Here is a 21,274-nt window from a genome sequence, read left to right on the forward strand (position 1 = left end):
TTGGGAGAACAGATATTGTTATAATGTCATCCTTCATGGGTAAAAACTGTACTGTTAGGAACAAGACAGGGACATCCATTATCATCCACTGTTATTTAACATAGTACTGGAAGTCCTAGCCACAGAAATCAGAGAACAAAAAGAAATAAAAGGCATCCAAACTGGCATGGAAGAAGTCAAACTGTCACTATTTGCAGATGACATGATATTCTATACAGAAAACCCAAACCAAAAAACTGCTAGAACTGATGCACGAATTCAGTATGATACCAAATCAACATACAGAAATCTGTTACATTTTGATACACCAATAATGAAGCAGCAGAAAGAGAAATTAAGGAATCAATGCCATTTACACTTGCATCAAAACCAATAAGATACCTATGAATAAATCTAACCAAAGAGGTGAAAGACCTGTTATCTGAAAACTATAAAACATTGATGAAAGAATTGGAAGATGACACAAAGAAATGGAAAGACATTCGAAACTCATAGTTTGGAAGAACAAATACAGTTGAAATGTCTATACTATCCAAAGGAATCTATAAGGTTTAATGCAATCCCTGTCAAAACACCAACAGTATTTTTCACAGAACCAGAACAAACAATCCTAAAATTTTTATGGAACCACAAAAGACTCCAAGTAGCTAAAGCAACCTGAAAAAGCAAAGCAAAGCTGGAGACATCATCATTCCAGAATTCAAGTTATACTACAAAGTTCTAGAGATCAAAACAGTATGGTACTGGCAGAGAAAGGGACACATAAGTCAACAGAACAGAATAGAAAACCCAGAAATAGATCCACAATTACATGGTCAATTAATTTTTGACAAAGCAGGAAAGAATACCCAATGGGAAAAAGACAGTCTCTTCAACAAATGGTGTTGGGACACCTGGACAACAACATGCAAAAGAATGAAACTGGACTACTTTCTGACACCAAACACAAAAATAAATTCAAAATGGATGAAAGACTTAAATGTCAGACCTGAAACCATAAAAATCCTAGCGGAGAACACAGGTTATAACCTCTATGGCATTGGCCTTAGCAACTTCCTACTAGATATATCTCCTGAGGCAAGGGAAACAAAAGCAAAAATAAACTATTGGGACTTCATCCAAATAGAAACAAAACAAAACAAAAAAAACCTGCACAACAAAGGAAACAATCAACAAAACTAAAAGGCAACCTTCGGAATGGGAGAAGATATTTGTAAATGACATATCTGATAAAGGGTTAGAATCCAAAATATGTAAAGAATTTATCAACACCATAAAAATGAATAATCCAATTAAAAAATGGGCAGAAGACAAAAAAAAAAAAAGAAAAAAAATGGGCAGAAAACATGAATAGACACTTTTCCAAAGAAGACCTACAGATAGCCAACAGGCACATAAAAAGATGCTCAACATTAATATTATCAGGGAAATACAAATCAAAACTACAATGAGATATCACCTTACAGCTGTCAGAATGGCAAAAATCACCAGCACAACAAACAACAGGTGTTGATGAAGATGTAGAGAAAGGGGAATCCTTTTGCAGTGTTGGTGGGAATGTAAACTGGTGCAGCTATTGTGGAAAACAGTAAGGAGGTTCCTCAAAAAGTTAAAAATACAACTATCTTATGATCCAGCAACTGCACTACTAGGTATTTAGCCAAAGAATACTAAAATATTAATTCAAAGTGATACATGCACCTTGATGTTTGTAACAGCATTATCTACAATAGTCAAATTATGGAAACAGTCCAAGTGTCCATCAACTAATGAAAGGAGAAAGAAAATGTTGTGTATGTATATATATATATATATATATATATATATATATATATATATATACACACACACACACACATACACAATGGAATATTATTCAGCTATAAAAAGAATGAAATCTTGCAGTTTGCACCAATGCGGATGGAGCTACAGTGCATTATGTTAAGTGAAATAAGTCAGTCAAAGAAAGACAAATAATGTATGATTTCACTCATATGTGGAATTTAAGAAACAGAAAACAAATTAGCAAAGGGGAGAAAAAGAGAGTCAAACCAGGAACAGACCCTTAACAATAGAGAACAAACTGATGGTTTCCAGAGGGGTGGTGGGCAGGGTATGAGTTAAATAGGAGATGGGGATTAAGGAGTGCCCTTGTGATGAGCACTGGGTGTTGTATTTAAGTACTGAATCATTATATTGTATGCCTGAACCTAATATTACATTGTGTGTTAACTAACTGGAATTTAAATAAAAACTTAAAAAAATAAATAAAATTTCAGGAGTTGCTGATTGGATGCAGGGAGTGAGAGAGAGGAGTCAAGGGTCTAAGATTACTTTATTGAAAGGAAAAGAAAATTTGGAAGGACATATATAAATAAGAGGATGTATGCCTAGGGGAAGATGACTGAGACTAGAAATGTGGGAATTAGGTGCGAAATAATAATCAAAAACCATGCATATCAATGAAGATAGCATGCCAGGATGAGTGACTAAATTCTGCATACATGAAGTCCCCTTTAAAAGATAGAAAAATGAAGAAAGGCACACATGTAAGCAAGTAATTTGTCTTCATTGGTTAAAATGAGTTTCAGGATTAATAATTCTCTCTCTCAAAAATTTTAGATATTATCTTTTTACTTTAATCACATCACCAGCAGAATGGCCAATGTGTAAAATCCCTAATCACATTTACATCTTGCTTTTCCCTCAGCTCTGAGATTTGTATTAATATATCATTTACTATAACCTTTTAATAAAGTAATTCAGCATACTTCTGAATCTTTAGACTTACCTAGAAGTTCTCTATCAAAATTCCTTTCTCATGAGTGAATTTTCTACTTATAACTTCTAAATATATTGTGGTTCTCTGCTTTGTAATGTAAGAGATCTGTAGTTTTGAAATAGAATGTACTCTTACATGGCTATGTTTCAGTTGCTAGTTTTACCCCACTAAATCTTTGAGTTAAGAACAAGGCTGTATTAATCTGAGTTATTACTATACTTTGTCCATTGATTCACTAGTTCATCAACTATCAACTCAACACCTGTGTCCTAAATTCATGAAATAAAGAGGTGTAGAAAGCATAACCCCCTTCCTCAAGGATTTCCACTGCTTGAGAGAGAAGATAAAAATGTAGACAATACAAATAACTATACTGTAATGTGCTAAGTGTCCTGACAGAGTATGAACAAAATTAAGTTGGAATTTATGGGGGGGGGTACATAACTATAATTTGTCTAGGAAAATATTACAGAAGGCTTATACATATGTTCCATTTAAGTGGTAGACTGACTTGGCCAAATAAGAAAAGGAAGGACTTCTAAAATCTTAAGAAATATTCTTATCCTCTTTCCATTGATTTTCTCCTAGAAGTTCTCCTAAAAAGATAAATGGTTCTTTCAGAATTCAGTTCATTCAAATTAATTAATACAAAACTTCTAGTTAATATAAGAAACTACTGGCCATTTTTTGGATATCCATGTAAAAACAAAATCATGAATTTCAAAGAAACATATCAAAACAAATTCATTCTGCTTACTACCAACTGTATGTAAAGTCAACATTCAAGATATGGTCTATCAATTAAAAAAAGTAATATTTTACAATATAGCAGGTATATCAATTGGCTTTGGCTTCCATAACAAAATACTATAGATTGAGTGGCTTAACCAACAAGAATTAATTCTGTAGAAATTCTGGGGACTAGAAGTCCAAGATCAAGGTGCTAGCAGGGTTGTATCTGGTGAGAGCTCCACCACTGGGTTATGGATGACCACCTTTTTTCTGTGTTGTTCACATGGCCCTTCCTGGATTTGTGCTCAAGGGAAAGAGTAGGAGCTGGATGTCTTTCCCTCTTTTTTAAGAACACCAGTCCTATCAGACTAAGGTCCTACCCTCATGACATCATGCAACCAAAATTACCTCCCAAAGTTTTGTCTCCAAATACCATCATATGTACTTTAACATATAAATTTGGGGTGTTGGGGAGGGAACCACAAACATTCATTTTGTAACAGTATGTTAGTAGATTTGTTAATAAATAAGAAAGCTGAAACACCATCCCTAGTATGAAGAATGGCATTATCTTTCTAGTGAGAAAACAGAACTGTCTTTGCATATCTGTTAGCAAAGATTAATTCAAAACTATGTCAAGTTAGGGGTGCCTGGGGGGCTCAGTCAGTTGTGTCCGACCTCGGCTCAGGTCATGATCTGGTGGTCTGTGAGTTCGAGCCCCACATCAGGCTCTGGTCTGACAGCTCAGAGCCTGGAGACTGCTTCGGATTCTGTGTCTCCCTCTCTCTCTGCCCCCCACCCCCCCCCCCGCCCCGCTCATGCTCTCTCTCTCTCTCTCTGTCCAAAATAAATAAACATTAAAAAAAAAACAAAAAAACTACGTCAAGTTAAAAATAATCTTAGATCACAAACTTATTCTCAAAATCAGTTTTCCTATCACTGTTTTGTGTCAACTTATCTGATTTACGACAATGAAATATTAAAACAAAACTATCGGGTAATATTGGTGTGATATTTCTCAGGTTTTTATAGCCAGGCTTTGCTTTGAAAGCTTAAATTATATGTATGAACATTTTCCATGGGCAAACCTGCTGATGATTTTAAATCAGTTAATGCAAATTTTAAATGATCTTCAGTTTTTCTCACCATAAAAAAACTTTATGTTTCAACAGTGCCTTCAGAATATATGAAATTATATATTATATCCTCACATCTGATAGTGGGACACAACTATACCCTCTAGTCTTAATAGCAGGAAAAGTATAGACAACTGTAAAGCTTAGCTTTATTGTTCCATAAATGAACCAGTAAAGTTCATTTTAGTGAAATGAGCACATGCTTTTCATAAATTAAATCCCACATGGTAAGTACTCATTTTCAAAATTAATTTAATTACATGTTTAAAGTTTAATTACATTTAATTAAGCATTTAAGTTTAATATGAAATAAATGAATTATTAGTTAACTACTATGAAATGAAATATTGCCTTGATAATTGAAATCTATAAATTTTCCTATTCTATGCAAAACTGCTAGCTCTCAAAAAACATTCTGAAAAAGTATGTATTTTAAAGACTAGAGGACTATATTCTCACAGGTGATCAAGTTTTTTTTTTTCCTGGCACCCAGCTTCATGTGCTGCACATTTACTGCAGGAGCAAATGGAGACAGCCTGGCAGACAAAAAAAAAAGCAGAGGTTTTGAAGACTTAGTCACCAACAGCCTGAAAAAGTGGGAAAGCTACTTAGCATCTCTGACCTCAAGTTTCCTATAAAATGGAGAAAATATTACTTCTTTCGGAGGGTTGTAGGAGGATTAAATGAGCTATCCCATGGTCTAATGCCTGGAACAGTGCCTGACATGGAACAGGTAGTCAATAAATGTTAATTCCCTCCTTCTTTTAGTTGCTGATTGAATGAACAAAAATCTTGTACTTTGGGGCTTAAAGAAAGTTTTATTATTTAAATGTTTTATTAGTTACAAAAGTAACACTATATTTTTTGTTCACTTACATCATACTTAATGGACATTTTATATTTTTTATTTCCCTTAGCACTCTATAAATGGAGGCAATACAGCATTATTGCTAACACAGAATTTTGAGTCAGAAAGAACCAACTTTGAATCTGGGTTCCACCACTTACTGCTTGAGGAATCAGGGAAAAGTTATTTCCCAAGCCATAAAAGCATATGTATGTCTGGTTTACTGAATGACAAAAATTAAGAATGAGTATAATCAGTATAGTCATTCAAACTTAACAAAATATTACTGATGTAGGTAGGACAAATGGTATCCCCCCTATGCTAATTTTTCACAGAAGGATATTTATTTTCACTGAATTTAAGGGATTTTCCTAAGGATGGACTCAGCATCAGAACCCAGATTTCTTTCTTTGTTTCTTTACCAGTGTTCTTTCCTCCATAACATAGGAAGGTAAAGGCAAAGGACACCAAAGTCTCTTGAAGCAGTAAAGCAAAAGAAAGAGAGGGATCTGACTTAGGTTAATCCTGGTTCTATCACTTAATAGTTGAGCCTCAAGTAAACAACTTTTTTAAATTTTGGTATCTTCTTCTGGAAAATGGGAATAGTTATGTTTCATACAAGGGTTTTACTAGACAACAAATGCAATGTGTAGTAGAGTGACTGACACACAGCAGTCAATCATTAATCATTGCTATTAACACTAAGACAACATCAGAGTACCATTTTTGGTAAGTCTCACGCCACAGAATGGAGAAACCATAATGAAGCGAAGAATTTTTTTTTTTTTGGGGGGGGACACAGATTTAATAAAAATAAATAAGACAGCCTTTACTAAATTCTCAAGTAATATTCCTGGAAAAGAGACTTCAGACTTGTAAGTCATTTCAGTTCCTGTCTATTAAATCTCCATTTAAGGAGATCACTTTGAAGATGTGGTCAGTGAAGATCAGGTCACTTTGAAAATAATGGTTTTACAATATGAAAGAAAATAGAGGCAACACCCTATTCCATGGATTAGTTTCTATGATTCAACAGTTAAGAATTGAAATTAAATATTCTTAACACTATACATAAATTATTCAATGTCAAGTACTGTAATTTTCAGACTTTTGTCTTAACAAAGTTAGTATCACTATAAACATGTTGTATTTGTTTAATATTTAAAGCCCTTAACTGTAAAACACAAAAAACCCTACATTGCTCTTAAGGCAATCTAAAAAACTACAAATTGTTTACTTACAGAATAACTAACTACAAATAGAAAGCCTTAATAAATTATCGGAAAACATATTTACTTTCTGAAAGAACATTTATTGAAAAACAGCATTACTTTATACCATTTTCACTGCTAAGTAGTTTTTAGATATCTATTTGCATTTAGGACTAAAAGACCCCAATTTAAAAACTATTCCACATTTTCTCAAAATTAAAAACAGGAGGTATTATAATTTGGTATCCAGACTTTTCAAACTGCAAATTAAGGATAATAGCATATACAACAGTTATAGGACCAGAAAAAGAAAACTAAATATAAAGAAATATTATGAAACATATACACAAGTAAGATCACATATTTTATAGAAAACATTTATTAGGATATGTACCTTTAGTTATGCATTATTTCCAAGAATGTGGTAAAAATGCATTCTATTAACCTGTGAAATCAGAAATGGGTCATTACTTACCATGGTTCAATATTAAGAGTTGAAGATGATTTTTCTGGGAAAAAAAATCCATGCCATTTTGAAGCCTCAATTAGTTCTTGTGGCATCTTTTTTGATACATCATAATAGTGACCAAATCTTGAAGATGATACTGGTCCAGCCTGTTAAGAAAAGCCATACTGGTCATTAAAAAAATTATTATTATTATTTTTTAATTATTGTTTTTTTAAACTACAATGTATTCGAACTACATTCAGCAAAATATTGATACATTTATGCATTTTAATGCTGATAAGGAAGAGCTGATACACATAGACTTTTTAAATTTCAAAGAAGCATACAACAACTTTTATTATTTTAAATAATAGTTAGAAATCAACCTTTTCATTTCCCATGTTTCTTCACTCCTGGTGGTCACTAAATTTGATAAGAATTCTCTTTGCTTTTTTTACCTTCCTGAGTTGAAAAAAAATTAATATACATGTTTTAATTATTTTTTAAAGATTCCAGGTTTAAATGATCAATTAAATATGGAGTTGCTAAGAACTAATGAAAACTTAAGCCAATTAAATCATTGGTGAGGGGCTCAAAAAAACTAGCTTTTTAAACATATTGAGCTGAGCATCATTTAAAAGCTAAATTCTCACAAGATAGTGTGTATATACATTCAAAATTTCTTGCTAATTTTAAATTAAGCTCATAGTATAAAATGTATTGAGGATACTCCCGATGGGAACAAGGCACATGATAAGGAGGGAGAATGTGTATAAACTACATTAGATAAATCAGAAACCTGACATCATCATTAGTTCATTGATGCCTCCTCTTTTGTGCTATTATCAGTTTCTCCAACAAATTATCTTCTACACAAGTAACTCTAATAACTGTTGATGCTGAATTTATGTACATAGGATAGTAAAGGACTAGTAACAGAACATTCTCATTATATTGCTTTGAATGGATTCTGTGCTGATTCAACTCATTAGAAATATGTACACACCTCTGTACAAAGTTGAACTCCTAACAGGTTCCACCTGGCAATAGTTTCCAATAGTTTCTAATCTAAATTTACATAGTTTCCACTGTCCTGAATGCTATAAAACAGACATATTTCAGAACATTCAACAAAACAGATAATCTGCAGATAATCTCTGCAGAAATGGAAGAGTAAATTCTCATTTTACGAAGTAACTGACAACTTTGTAATTTAGATAAGAAACAGACATTTGCTTGACACTAGATATTTGCATTTTGAGACTTAAAGGATTAATATTCTTCAACTGAATGCCTACCAACATCAACTCTACAGTAACACAGGATAAACAAATTTAAGTCTAATAGAAATATTATTCTCTGATACAGAGTCTGTGAGTTTGGCATTTACTTTCTAAATAAAATGACTGTTTATCCCTCCATAAGATACTGTTCACTTTCATTAAGGAAAGAGACCTATCAATTGGCTCCATCTAATGTTTACAATACAATATATACACAAGTGTGGTTCTCAAAACATGATTTATCTGTTTACCAAGACAGTGTTAACAAATAAAGTATGAGACATTAAAGTATACTTTTTAAAAATAGGGTAAAGTTTTTAAATGTAAAGTTATTAGTATAAAGCAATTTAAACAAGGTCTGTTCTTTGGCCTATAATCTATTCTTTATCCGGATTATAGTTCAGAATGTTTTTACTGCAATCTCTGCTAGAGCTCATCTTTTTATTGTGTAAGTCCAGGCCCCCTTAATGTTTTAGAAAGGCCTTGACTAACTGAACTTTGATCTGATGTCTTCATTGAGAAAAACACCAGGTTGCCCATTTCAGATGCAAATCCTCCTAAGGCCCAATAGAATTTAGTAAAGACAGCAAAAAAGAAGAAACAAGAAGTTTCCAGGATCCTCTTTGAGAATCCTGGGGCACACTGGTGTCCTTAATCCACGCTGCTCCATGGATTAAGGTAGGTGATAACCTTTCCTGATTCAAAAGAATAAGCAGAGTGCCTACAAACTGGGTGGAGACTAGGATTTGGTAATAATAAAACACCATGCAATAAAAGCTTGGTCTATGTCAGAAGCCTCTGAAAAGGCCTCAATGTACCACATTCCCAGGCCTAGTAGGGAAGCTTGCAAAAGCCTACCTGAATCAAATAAGCATGAATAATCTATTTTAGCAGACTGGCCATGGGGAGAGAGAAAGAAAGAGAGACTTTTCGCTTCTTTTAAGTTTGAGTTAATAAATTTATTAGTGCACTGAAGGTTCTTGAAGTCTTGGGCACTCAGAGAAATATGCTAAATTGCCAAGAAGCAAAGTATGCTTTTAAAGTTGCCGTCTCTATTAATGTTTCTAATTATAATATTAATGTGATAGAAATCTCTGATTTGGGATGAATCAAGGCAGAAAATTGATTTCATGCTGTGACAGTTTACATATAGAACACAAATAATTCATTAAAATGTAAGAATAAATTTGGAAACTTTTCTTATTACCATTATTAATTTTTTAGAAATTATAATTAAATATGGTAACTAAAATATTCACAAGGTAGACATAAAAATTTTTATTAATGATGAAATTTTATTAATCCTTCAATAAAAATGAAAATGGAAAATAAATATATATTTATAGGAAAAACGATTCTGTAAGGTTTTTTCTACCCATGACACAAAGCATTAACATACAATCAGATTTTTTAAATAATGTGAAATCATAAAACAAAGACTTCAAATATTTCCTCGGAAAAGAGATAACTAAATGTTTTAAATCTGACAATAGTAATACTCTATGAAAAAATGTCAACTCCACAAATGAAAGATGCATTAAAAAAATCAAAATATCATCAATAGCTAAGTCAGTTTTACTCAGTTTGTTAAGAACATGTTGCTTTAGTTTTACATTATGAAAACTATTTCACAGTCTCAAACTATCCTTTACGTTTGTCAGTTGTGGAACAGAGTATAATGGACTGGTTCAGTAAAAATTTACTATGATAAGGGAAAATCAACTCTGATGGGGGGCCAGCAGGGGTACAGAGCAATAAAACAATACCATCCCCTACCTCCAGTATGTTACAAAGAATCAAAACTTTCAGAGAAAAGTTACACACAAATAAAGTCTAAATAAGACATTTTCTTATTATTGTTACCATTTCTTGTTTCTCAGTATGGCATAATGGAAAGCAAGAGCCCAAATGATTAATTAACCATTTTGAGCCTCAGTTCAATCACTAATAACTATTTTGCTAGGCTGCTGTGAGAATCTAATGCAACACTGGCAATGAATATTTTGTAAATTGTGAAGCACTACATAAGTGATATTAATTATTGTTATTGTGTCATGATTCACTAGGGAACAGAAGATCCATCACTATCCTTTGCAGTAACATTGCCTTATTGAAAAAATGGTATCTGTTGTCACCTGTACCATGCACATATCTATCACAGGACTATCGTGGCTGAATCACTAAGATAGAAAGCCAAGGTATAATGAGGATTTAATATAACAAAGATCTAATATATTGCCATGAAGTGCGAGAGCCTTATAAGCTCTGGTAGTAGAACTATACAATATTAAAGAAATTGGGTCTCAGAATATCCTGTAAGCTACCAATTCTTGGGGTGAAAAGGGAATAGGATTTGATGATTGGACAGGGAAAAAAAGAGCATGCCTACCTAAGACAGAGAGTCAAAAGGACAGGACAAGAGAAGGGGGACTTTTTAAAGCCACACACCCCTCCAATTGGAAGAAGCACTGTTTTATGCTTTATTGAGCTATTGTTACTGATTTAGGTGTACATATTCTTATCTTTTTTTTTTTTTTTTTTTTTTTGCATTCCCTAAGTGGGAATGTGACTACAGTCTTAGGATCTGGTGGCAACTTATATTAAGAAGCATCTCTGATAAATGCCACAGCTAGTTTTGGACTACTTGTTTGATCTATACTCGTAATAGTGTTAACTATATTTTGTCACAGATAAAATACAGAAAACCCAGGGTTTTGTTGTTTTTAAATTAATAATGGCAAAGTAAAATCTGGATTTATAAAGTAGATGACAGCTGACGACCAAAGTCTATTAATCTCAGCAAATCCTCATTCACAAAATTTCTGTGACAGGCAAATACACATGCTGGCCAAATTTCAAAGAAAAGCAAAGAAGCCAGAAGACAATTCTATTTTGTAAACTTGACAGAGCTAACTTATAAATACTAAGAAATTTAAGTTTGACCACTGACAGTAAATTTGAAAAAAGCCATTTTTTATTTATATTAATTAATGCAACTTAACTCAGTTTTGCATTTAATTCACATACTATATAATTCATTCACTCATGCATTCAACAAATAACTGGTGAGCACCCACTACAGGCCAGTAAAACAAGATATTCAAAGTCCCTTTCTTCCATTGAGCTTACCTACTAGTAGGAAGACAGAGATAATATTATCTGTTAGGTGATGATAAGTGCCCCGGAGAAAAATAAGACCTTGAAAGGAGATAACAGTGAGAGAGTGATTTTATTTTATAGAGAATGAGAAAAAAAAATACATTCCTGATAAAGTGATATTTTAGCGGAGAACTCAAGAAAATGGGAGAGGAAGTCATCTAGGAAAGTTCAGTGTAAGAAGAGCACAATTTTTAAAACAAACTGTAAACCTTGAAAACTGACCATGGGGCTTATGTTTCGTTTCATTTCGTTTTGTTTTTAAAGGAGAGAGTGGGGCCAGGGGGGGCAGAGGGAGAGAAAGGGAGACTCCCCAGTAGGCTCCAGGCTATCAGCACAGCCTGGAACCCATGAATCATGAGATCATGACCTGAGTCAAAATCAAGAGTCTGATGCTTAATCAACTGAGCCACCCAGGCACCCCTTACCCCATGTTTAAACAGATTTTGTAACAAGCAGTAAAAAAAAAAAGCTTAAAGTTTCAGATATTTGCATCTTTGCTTATAATTTCATGTGAAGAATGTTAGTGACCAATGAAAAAACCAAAATATAATGGAGATAAGAGTAAAATAAAGTAAGTAAATGCGAGAGACAAGTGATTTATATAACCTAAAACTGGACTGTCTTTACAAGAAAGCTGATTTAACTTAGAGCTTTTGTTCATTACAGGTTCTTTCAGAATCCCACTAGAAAAATTAGAATATAGTCATTCTTCACCAAAGAGTCACCATTAAGCCCAGTAACTTAAGTGAAACTATCGGCTGAAAGACATGAATGAAGTTCTTTGCCATTAGGCTTCTCAAGTGCTAGTCCTACACTCCTTGTCTATTTTAATCTCTATCACTCTACTCACATTTTCGTAAGCAGAATAACTACATTTATTTTGGCCTCTTCTACCCAGTTCTCAATCACATCCAAGCTAGGCTATGTCTGTAACAACTGACTAGGCAGAGCTTCTTCCCTTTATTTTTTAATACAAATATATGGTGTTATACTGTCCACATATACCATACACATAATACACATATTATGGTATATGTTCATTTATATGGTATATAGTTTATTTAACTAGGTGCCTACTGGTGGACATTTAGGTTCTTTCCAATCTTTTGCTATTAAAAATACACTGCAAAAATAGCTCATATATATTTCATTTTACATGTAAGTAAATATATTTATAATAAATGCCCCAAAGGATCAAAGGGTATATATTTTCTATAATTCTAAAGGCTACTACCAAATTACCCTCCACAGAAATTGTACTTATTTACATTTCCACCAGCAAAGTATAAAAGTACTAATTTACCCACACCTCTGCTAATTTAGTGTCTTACCAAACATTTTAGGTATTGACAATCTGTTAAGAGAAAAACAGCAGGTCAGTGCAGTTTTAATTTGCATTTTTCTTATTGTAAGTGAAACTGGGCATCTGCTTCTATGTGTTTAAGAGCCACTAAATTTCCTTTGTATATTTCCACCCATTTTTAAAAAATTAGGTTGGTAGACTATTCCTTATTCATTTTAGAAGTTCTTTGTATATAAGGAAAATTTATTCCTTATTCTATCAGTTCCAAATACCCTCGCTTCGGTTTGTAGTTTGTTCACAGTCATGTAAATCATGCTTAAAAATGTATTCAAATAGCTTTTTCAGCTAAATTAGAACAACTTATCATTGCTTAATATGTACCTTTGTACCATATTTTATACTTAGTACACAGTTGATACTTAATATTTGCTGAACGACTGAATACATTTATCAAACACCAAATGCTTATAATCTGGGCATTAATACAGATGCTGGAGATACAAGAGAAAATAAAACAGGCTCTCTGCCCTCATAGAGAATTCTCCACAGAGAATACAGAATTCTCCACAGAGAATTCTGTCTGGTGGAGAAGACAGTTATACCAACAATTACCTATAACATTATATTAGAAGTACTTTAAAATACATGAAGGGCTGGGGCGCCTGGGTGGCTCAGTCGGTTGAGCATCCGACTTTGGCTCAGGTCATGATCTCACGGTCCATTAGTTCGAGCCCTGCGTCGGGCTCTGTGCTGACAGCTCAGAGCCTGGAGCCTGCTTCGGATTCTGTGTCTCCCTCTCTCTCTGCCCCTTCCCTGCTCATGCTCTGTCTCTCTCTGTCTCAAAAATAAATAAAACGTTAAAAAGAAATTTTTAAAAAATAAAATATAGAATTAAAAAAAATAAAATACATGAAGGGCTGTGAACACAAAAATAAGAAATTAGATAATAATGTATGGAAACTGTCAGAGTAGTCACATTCACACTTGGAGAAGGCTGAGTTGGTGAATAAGAAAGGGAAGATCATTACCAGCATAAATATAAGCTATTTATAAGGAGCAAATCTCATAGGACAGGTGAATATAGTGTTTTATAATCACACAGGAGGAGTTAAAAGGTAGGTTTGGATAAGGTTCCACAGATCTTATACATAATCTTGCGAAGTGTGTATTTTATATTTCAGGCTTTGAATGGCAAACAGGTTTCATCTTACATATTCACTGGTAGTGACCACCCAGAATATTGCAGAGAATACTAAGGCTTTGTCTAAGCTTGGTTAGAAGGGTGCTATGATATACAGTCTACCATGCATTTAGAAGGAGGCAGTGGAAACAGTATACCAAATTATGCATTTGCAGTTAAGGAGTGTTATAAACATATTTCTGTCCTTGGGGAAGGAACAGTCAATGTGGAAGACTAAGGAAGGGTGGACGATGGGTGCCATGTCTCATATTAAAATTTCTTTCTTTTCTACCAATATGATAATGTCCGGTAGACATTAAAGTATTCTGAAGACTGAAGTAAACAATCAAAAAAGGAGCTAAGTGAATAGAGCCTTCCCTAGGAGCAGAGTTCATAAGCTTTAGTGGGCAGATTCACTGACATCTGTTTTCTCAGAAAATTTCCCTTCACTTCCTATCTCTTAGTCTATCCACACCGAGTATTTATAGGTATTCAAGCTGGATAGAAATAGCCTTAATGTGTTTACTTACTCTGGTTTGCAACCATATAATAAAAGATTCTACATGGAGGGTATAGAAGAAATGAAATCTATTTTGGTAAAAAAAAAATTGCCATAATTTTATTTGTAAGAAATATCATCTTGATAAAATACAAATAAAATATTAGTCATTTAAATGAGCAAATAGACATCGTAGTGCATTTAAAGAATAACAGGTATACCACAAAAGAGTCTATAAGATGAAAACAAGTACATTTACAAATTTTAGAAAAGTTTCTATGTTGACTTGCCTCCATCTTGGGTAATAACTGGTAACGCCAAGCTATTTTCATTTTAATGTTAGATTCTGCTGTTTTATGATTACATGCGTCTTCATCAAAATCTTTTTTAACATTATCATCAAGTAATGGTGCAGGAAGTTCCTAAGAAAACAGAATGACACATTATTCAGCATCTGTGATTTAAAAATGTAACAATTTTCTTAAATGATAATATTAGCAATACTAGAACTTTCCAACGTCTTGATGCCTTAAAAATGATTCAAACATAAAGTCATGACAATATAGCTATTTCTAAAACAGAGGAAATATTATATATATAATATTGTGAAGTTTAATTTTTTAGGAATGAATTAGAATTTAAAGAAAATATTCAAACTTGTATACCATGAAAAGCCAAATGCTATTGCAACAAGAGGTATGATCTTTTCATATATATATACTATATATTTAAAGCAAAGTCTGGAATTAGCATTTATGTATTGCAGTTAAAGCAAAGTCTGAAATTAGCATTTATGTATTGCATTTAATTACTGTTATGTTTCCCACAAGGTAAAAATACAGCATGTGTGCAATCTGTTTACTGGTTTGTAATACTAGAATGCAAAAAACTCATTCATGAAAATAACAGGTGAAGTAACAACTAAGAATACAGGCATTTATTTTGCCCTTATCAAACATTACTTTTGTAAATGCAAACCTTTGTCTCTTCTCTTAACAATGAAAATAGATTTAACTCTCATTAAGTGAAGAGGTATTGAAGTCCAATTTTATCTTTTCTTTTTTGGAAGCTGACCTAGGGAGGAACAGCTATAAAAACATTGAAAACATATATGTGTGTGTGTGTGTGTGTGTGTGTGTGTGTGTGTGTGTGTGTAGTTGTTACTACAGTAACAACGCAAAGAAAAAAGTACATAAGTTTCTTGGAGAAGGAAAGCACATGAAATTGTTGCCTTTTTTATTAGTCAAAATCATAAAGATAATGTGGGGTGCTGGATTAGTAAACACAATCTTGTGTTATGTCATAAATTAGTCTAAATTGCAACTTTTACTTTGCAAGATCAAATGTATTTATTCTTAGAATAATGTCAACTAATCAGCTGGAAAACACATTAACCATTATATATTTTAGTTATCTACTAAAAGACCTCCAAATAGATCTACACTTTAATTTATGCTAGTATTAGATGAGTTATATCATTTAACTCTGAATCCATCATTCCTAGCAAAGCATTAGCATCTTACAAAATATAAAGTAACTTCTTCTAATGGAAATAAATATTTGTGAGGCACATGGTATAATACAGTATAGTGGCTATGAGTTTGAATCTTACAACTAAATTGTTTAGGTCCAAGTCTTGACTTTACACACTAGTAGCTATGTCTGTGGTTACCTTGACCACCTATTGGACCTCTCTATATCTCTATTCATCATCTGAAATATAGAAATAACAATATTCATTTTATTGGGTTTTTGTAATGAATAAATGAGTAAAGAATGTGAAATGTAAGAAATGGTGCCTGCTGCATGTTAAGCACTTAATAAAATATCTGATTATGAGAATTCAGTCAAATAATTGCTTTAACTACTACTCAGAGCCACATATTTTGTGTTGGCAATAGTAGGCAATGTATTGATGGTTGAATCATTATATTGTACACCCAAAACTAATATAACACTGTATGTTAATTATACTTGAATTAAAAAAAAGAAAAAAGGAAATATCTAGTGCAGAATGCAGAAAGGAGGAACCTAATAGTGTTCCAGGGGCGCCTGGGTGGCTCAGTCGGTTAAGCGGCCGACTTCGGCTCAGGTCATGATCTCGCGGTCCGTGGGTTCGAGCCCCGCGTCGGGCTCTGTGCTGACAGCTCAGAGCCTGGAGCCTGTTTCAGATTCTGTGTCTCCCTCTCTCTGACCCTCCCCTGTTCATGCTCTCTCTCTGTTTCAAAAATAAATAAACGTTAAAAAAAAATTTTTTTTTTCTAATAGTGTTCCTGAGTTGAAGTGACTATGCTAGGAGTTCAAGGAGGCCATGTGGCAAACTACAGGGGAAGAGTGGAGCACAGAGAGAGAGCTCCAGTGATCTGTGGAGGTAACTCTTGAGTACTGATCAGTACATAGACATAAGGAAACTACCCAAATGTGGTGAAAGAACCACTCAAAAGGAGCAAGCTGAACGATTTCTGCAGCTCACATAGAACCAGAAAAAGTCCATAGTCTCACCGACCAGAGTGGAGAAACGTTGTAATTCATAAGGTAGAGAAGCAAAATTAGCTTTAGAACAAAAGCTGCTCTGATCCCACCTGACAAAGCTCAAAAGCAAGCCTCAAAGTGATCAAAGTGTTTCCAAGTAACTTTACTGAATCCCAGAAATTAACTCAAGAATGTCAGCAGGAATGTAAAATATCCAGCACTGCACATGTTAAAATTCATACTATCTGGAGCCAATAAAAAAAATGAATGAAAAAGAACAGGAAAATAGGACCCATAATAAGGAGATGCCGCAGTGATACAAATATAATTAGACTAAGACAAAAAACAATTATGGTTATAGTCCATGTGTTCAATAAAGATTGAGCATATAGAGATATGAAAGACATTATTAAAAGACCCAAATGAACCTCTAGAAATGAAAACTTCAAGATCTGAGATTTTTAAAACCCACTGGATGGCAGGAGCAGATTAGACATTTCAGGAAAAAAGATTAATGAACTTCAAGACATATCAAGAGAAATTACAAAAAAAATAGCTATGACAAAGGTATCAAACTAAAAAATTAAAAAGCCAACCTCCCCCACAATAATCATTAAGTAAACCACATTCCTAGCATAAACTTATATACATACATGGATATGTTAGACAAAATACTTCCAAAAAAATAGCATGTAATAAAATACTATTAATAGTGGAAAATGAACATTTTACTTTAATTTATACAAGAACACAAAAACAAAGCAAAATTGAAAGAATGATTCTCATCAATGATTCTTTGAGTGAGATTATTTCCTGACACATTCTCTTCTAGGATTAGAAGTGTGATACAAAGCACATTAAGATGTTGGAGTCCCTATGCTCCTTTCTATGTGTTTCAGTTTTCAATGAAATCAGTTCCTCTTTTCTTCTTTCCTATAAAGAATGAGGAAATCAGCATGTAGCACTTTTTCCCTATTATTTTTATAATGTCAAGCTTTATAGATTTATATTCTTGTCTGCAACCAGATACACAGTTGTTTAGTTTAGGTTTTTTGTTGAAATGGATTCACCATGGTTCCTTTTACCACAGTTCTGTCATTCTTGGGTTTTTAAAAATGATACCTGTGTTCATTTAGCAGTTCCAGGAAGATACAAGGGATGAAGCAGTGAGCAAAATAAACAAAGGAAGGATAGTGATATGGATTTTAAGACAAAAGAGGGAAGGAATACAGAGTAATGGGAGGAGATGCCACTTTACATAGAGTAGTCAATGAAGTTCTCAGTGATGAAGTAAATACATGGATTATATTTTCAAATTTTTTTTTATCCAACCAATGCTTTGGGTGTGTGTGTGTGTGTGTGTGTGTGTGTGTAAATAACTATATATATCTATATCTATATGTGTATTTAGATATATGTATATATATATAGATATAGATATATAGTATTATATAGTATATATAGTATATATCTATATGTATATATAGATATATATAGTTATAAGCTTAGTTATTAGCTAATAACTAAGTTGATTTATTATTAGCTTAGCTTAACACTAGGTAGGTGTTGCTATTGCCACTGTGTTATCTTCGGACAAGGAATGATGCTGTGATATTGAAGGCTTCCACTCTTGTAGGTGATTTGCTTCTTTCTGACTGAAAGCCTGAATAATTCCTCCTTTATCCTTGCAGTTTAATAACTTAAATGGGCTATATCTATGTCTATTGCTTTGTGTTATTTCTCCTCTGTAATATTGGAGGCCCCTTTAAGCTGAAGATTGTAATTTCAGGTAAAATTTTTTGTGTCTCACATTTAACATTATTTTTCTCTTCTACACGATACTAGAATATATTCTTATTGATATAAATATTAGGTATATCATTGACAGTTGTAAAATGTCACACAGTAAACAATTTAAATGTTAGATGATTAAATTTTCCCATTTTCTAGACCAGCTGTGACTTATAGAAATTTCTGTGATGTTGGAAATGTTCTGTATCAGCACTATGCAATACGGTAGCTACAAGCTACTTAAATTTAATTTTATTAGATAACATATATTCTCACTTACTGTTTTAATCTCATTTCTCTAACTGTGTCGTGACTATTGCAAGCCTGTTTCTTACTGCTACTAATATTGGGTAATAATATTATTTAAGTAAAATTGTATTTTTAATTCTGCCATTATCCTTTTTATCCACTTCTCATGTTTTTTTTCCCCACTTCATTTCTGTGACATTTTATTGAACTCATGTTCTTTTTGTTGTTGTTTTGAACTCATGTTCTTATTAAGCTCTTATATAAATCTTTTATGGAAGAATTTCCTTCTCTTCTTGGATTATGTTTCTTTCAGACTTTTTTTCCTCTAGCTAAAGTTTTTTCTCTATCTTTATGTGATGAGAGCTTAGACAAAATTAAACATCATCTTCTTTGGAAGACCTAGGCTCTTCATTTTCTTATGAGATTTCATAAAATGGCAACTTCCTGTGTTCACATTAGTTGGTTCAGTGAGTATTTTATTCTCATTTAGGGGATGATATACTATTAAGGTTTGGATTACATACCGAATTCAGTGTTGCTTTCTGGAAAAATTACTTTAGTTTAAGACCATCAGCCCAAATTACCTTTTTAAGGTAATATTTCTTTGGTTTCTGGGTGTGAGGGTGAAGTTAGGAAGAGTACTGAATGGTGACTTTTGTTTGGCAATGGACTTTATAAATTTATGGCATTGGGTTGGACTGTGACTCTTGTTATGTTCAGTATAACTGATTTTTTGGAGTATTTTAAATTACTTTTTGTTTGGTAATATAGGAGAATCTATGATATAAATTTAGTATCCTGACATCTTAACCATAAAACCCATATTCAATAATTCTAAAGTAACCTTTGGGAAAATTTCAAACAGAGATAAAGTAGGGATATAAATATCCATAACCTTGCTTTAAGAGAACTAATTGAAAATTCTGTTTAGAACATTTCAAACATATAAAAACTGTCTTCTTACCATATATGGGTTGATGGGCATCCTTTTACACCTAGATTAAGTTTATAAATTATAAATTATTTTAAAGTAAATTATTTTAAATGATTGGTTCTCAATTATTTTCCTGGCTTTATCCATTCTCAAAGATAATTTAATTCCATCTACATTTTTTATTGTCTTGTGGGGAAAAGATAAAATCTGTAATGTTAAAAAAAAAAGTTTGGGGGCACCAGGATAGCTCAATTGATTAAGTGTCAAATTCTTTTTTTTTTTTTTAATGTTCATTTATTTTTGAGAGAGACAGAGTGTGAGCAGGGAAGGGGCAGAGAGAAAGGGAGACAGAATCCGGAGTAGGCTCCAGGCTCCGAGCTGTCAGCACAGAGACGGACACAGGGCTCGAACGCACAAACTGTGAGATCATGACCTGAGCTGAAGTCAGATGCCCAACCAACTGAGCCACCCTGGTGCCCTAAGCATCCAATTCTTGATTTCAGCTCAGGTCATGTTCTCAAGGTTTGTGAGATCCAGCCCCACTTCGGGCTCCCTGCTGACAGCACAGAGCCTGCTAAGGATTCTCCCTCTCCTTTCCTTCTGCCCCTCCATGAGCCATGTGTATGTGCACTGTTTTCTTTCTCAAAATAAATAAACATTAAAAAACAAAGTTTGAAGATTCTGATATTCTTAACCCTTACTCCTGCTCCACAATCCTATCCTCAGGGTAAAGAACCACTATTTTTATTTCTGAAATGAGGAATAAAGCAAAATTTAAATAAGATAGTATAAAAATTTAAATTTAATGAATTTATGTCTACCTTACAAAATCTATTTATTTTAGACATGTATAATTATCTAAAATTTGTTTTTCCTCAATTGTCTTTTTCTGTGTTAAAAAAATACTAGATATCAGTCCAAACATCTAAATTAGTTTTATTAATCAGATACTAAGACATAGAATTATTTACAAAACCACTGGTCTACAATTCTGTTATTAAATATACTTGCCCCTATCCACATGTGGCTAATTTTTTACTAATTAAAATTAAACAAAATGATAAATTCAGTGCCTCAACTGCCATATTTCAAATGCTTAATAGACACATACGTCTAATAGCTACTCTACTGGGTGGTGCAGGTAGAGAACATTTCTGACATCACAGAAAATTTTATTGGCTAGTGCAGGTCTAGAAAGTGGAAAAAATTATTTATTTATTCATCTAACAATTCAAATTATTTACTGTG

General features: G+C 33.1%; 1 protein-coding gene across 6 annotated transcripts in view; it reads right to left on the reverse strand.

Annotated features, from left to right (window-relative positions):
* The window catches only part of ELP4 (elongator acetyltransferase complex subunit 4), a 243,507-nt gene that overhangs the window by 171,294 nt on the left and 50,939 nt on the right, over window positions 1-21,274 (reverse strand). For all 6 annotated transcript variants that reach the window (XR_008290413.1, XM_053203337.1, XM_015066910.3 and 3 more), the window contains exons 4-5: window positions 14,871-15,002; window positions 7,184-7,323 (exon numbers count right to left, since the gene is read on the reverse strand). Coding sequence is in view for 5 of the 6 variants with exons in the window: in XM_053203337.1 (XP_053059312.1) it covers window positions 7,184-7,323; window positions 14,871-15,002 (272 nt within the window). In the remaining variant the exon portion in view is untranslated. The remainder of the gene's footprint in view (window positions 1-7,183; window positions 7,324-14,870; window positions 15,003-21,274) is intronic.

Source organism: Acinonyx jubatus, chromosome D1 (genome assembly GCF_027475565.1).
Source record: "Acinonyx jubatus isolate Ajub_Pintada_27869175 chromosome D1, VMU_Ajub_asm_v1.0, whole genome shotgun sequence".
In the NCBI taxonomy this organism is placed as follows: domain Eukaryota; kingdom Metazoa; phylum Chordata; class Mammalia; order Carnivora; family Felidae; genus Acinonyx; species Acinonyx jubatus.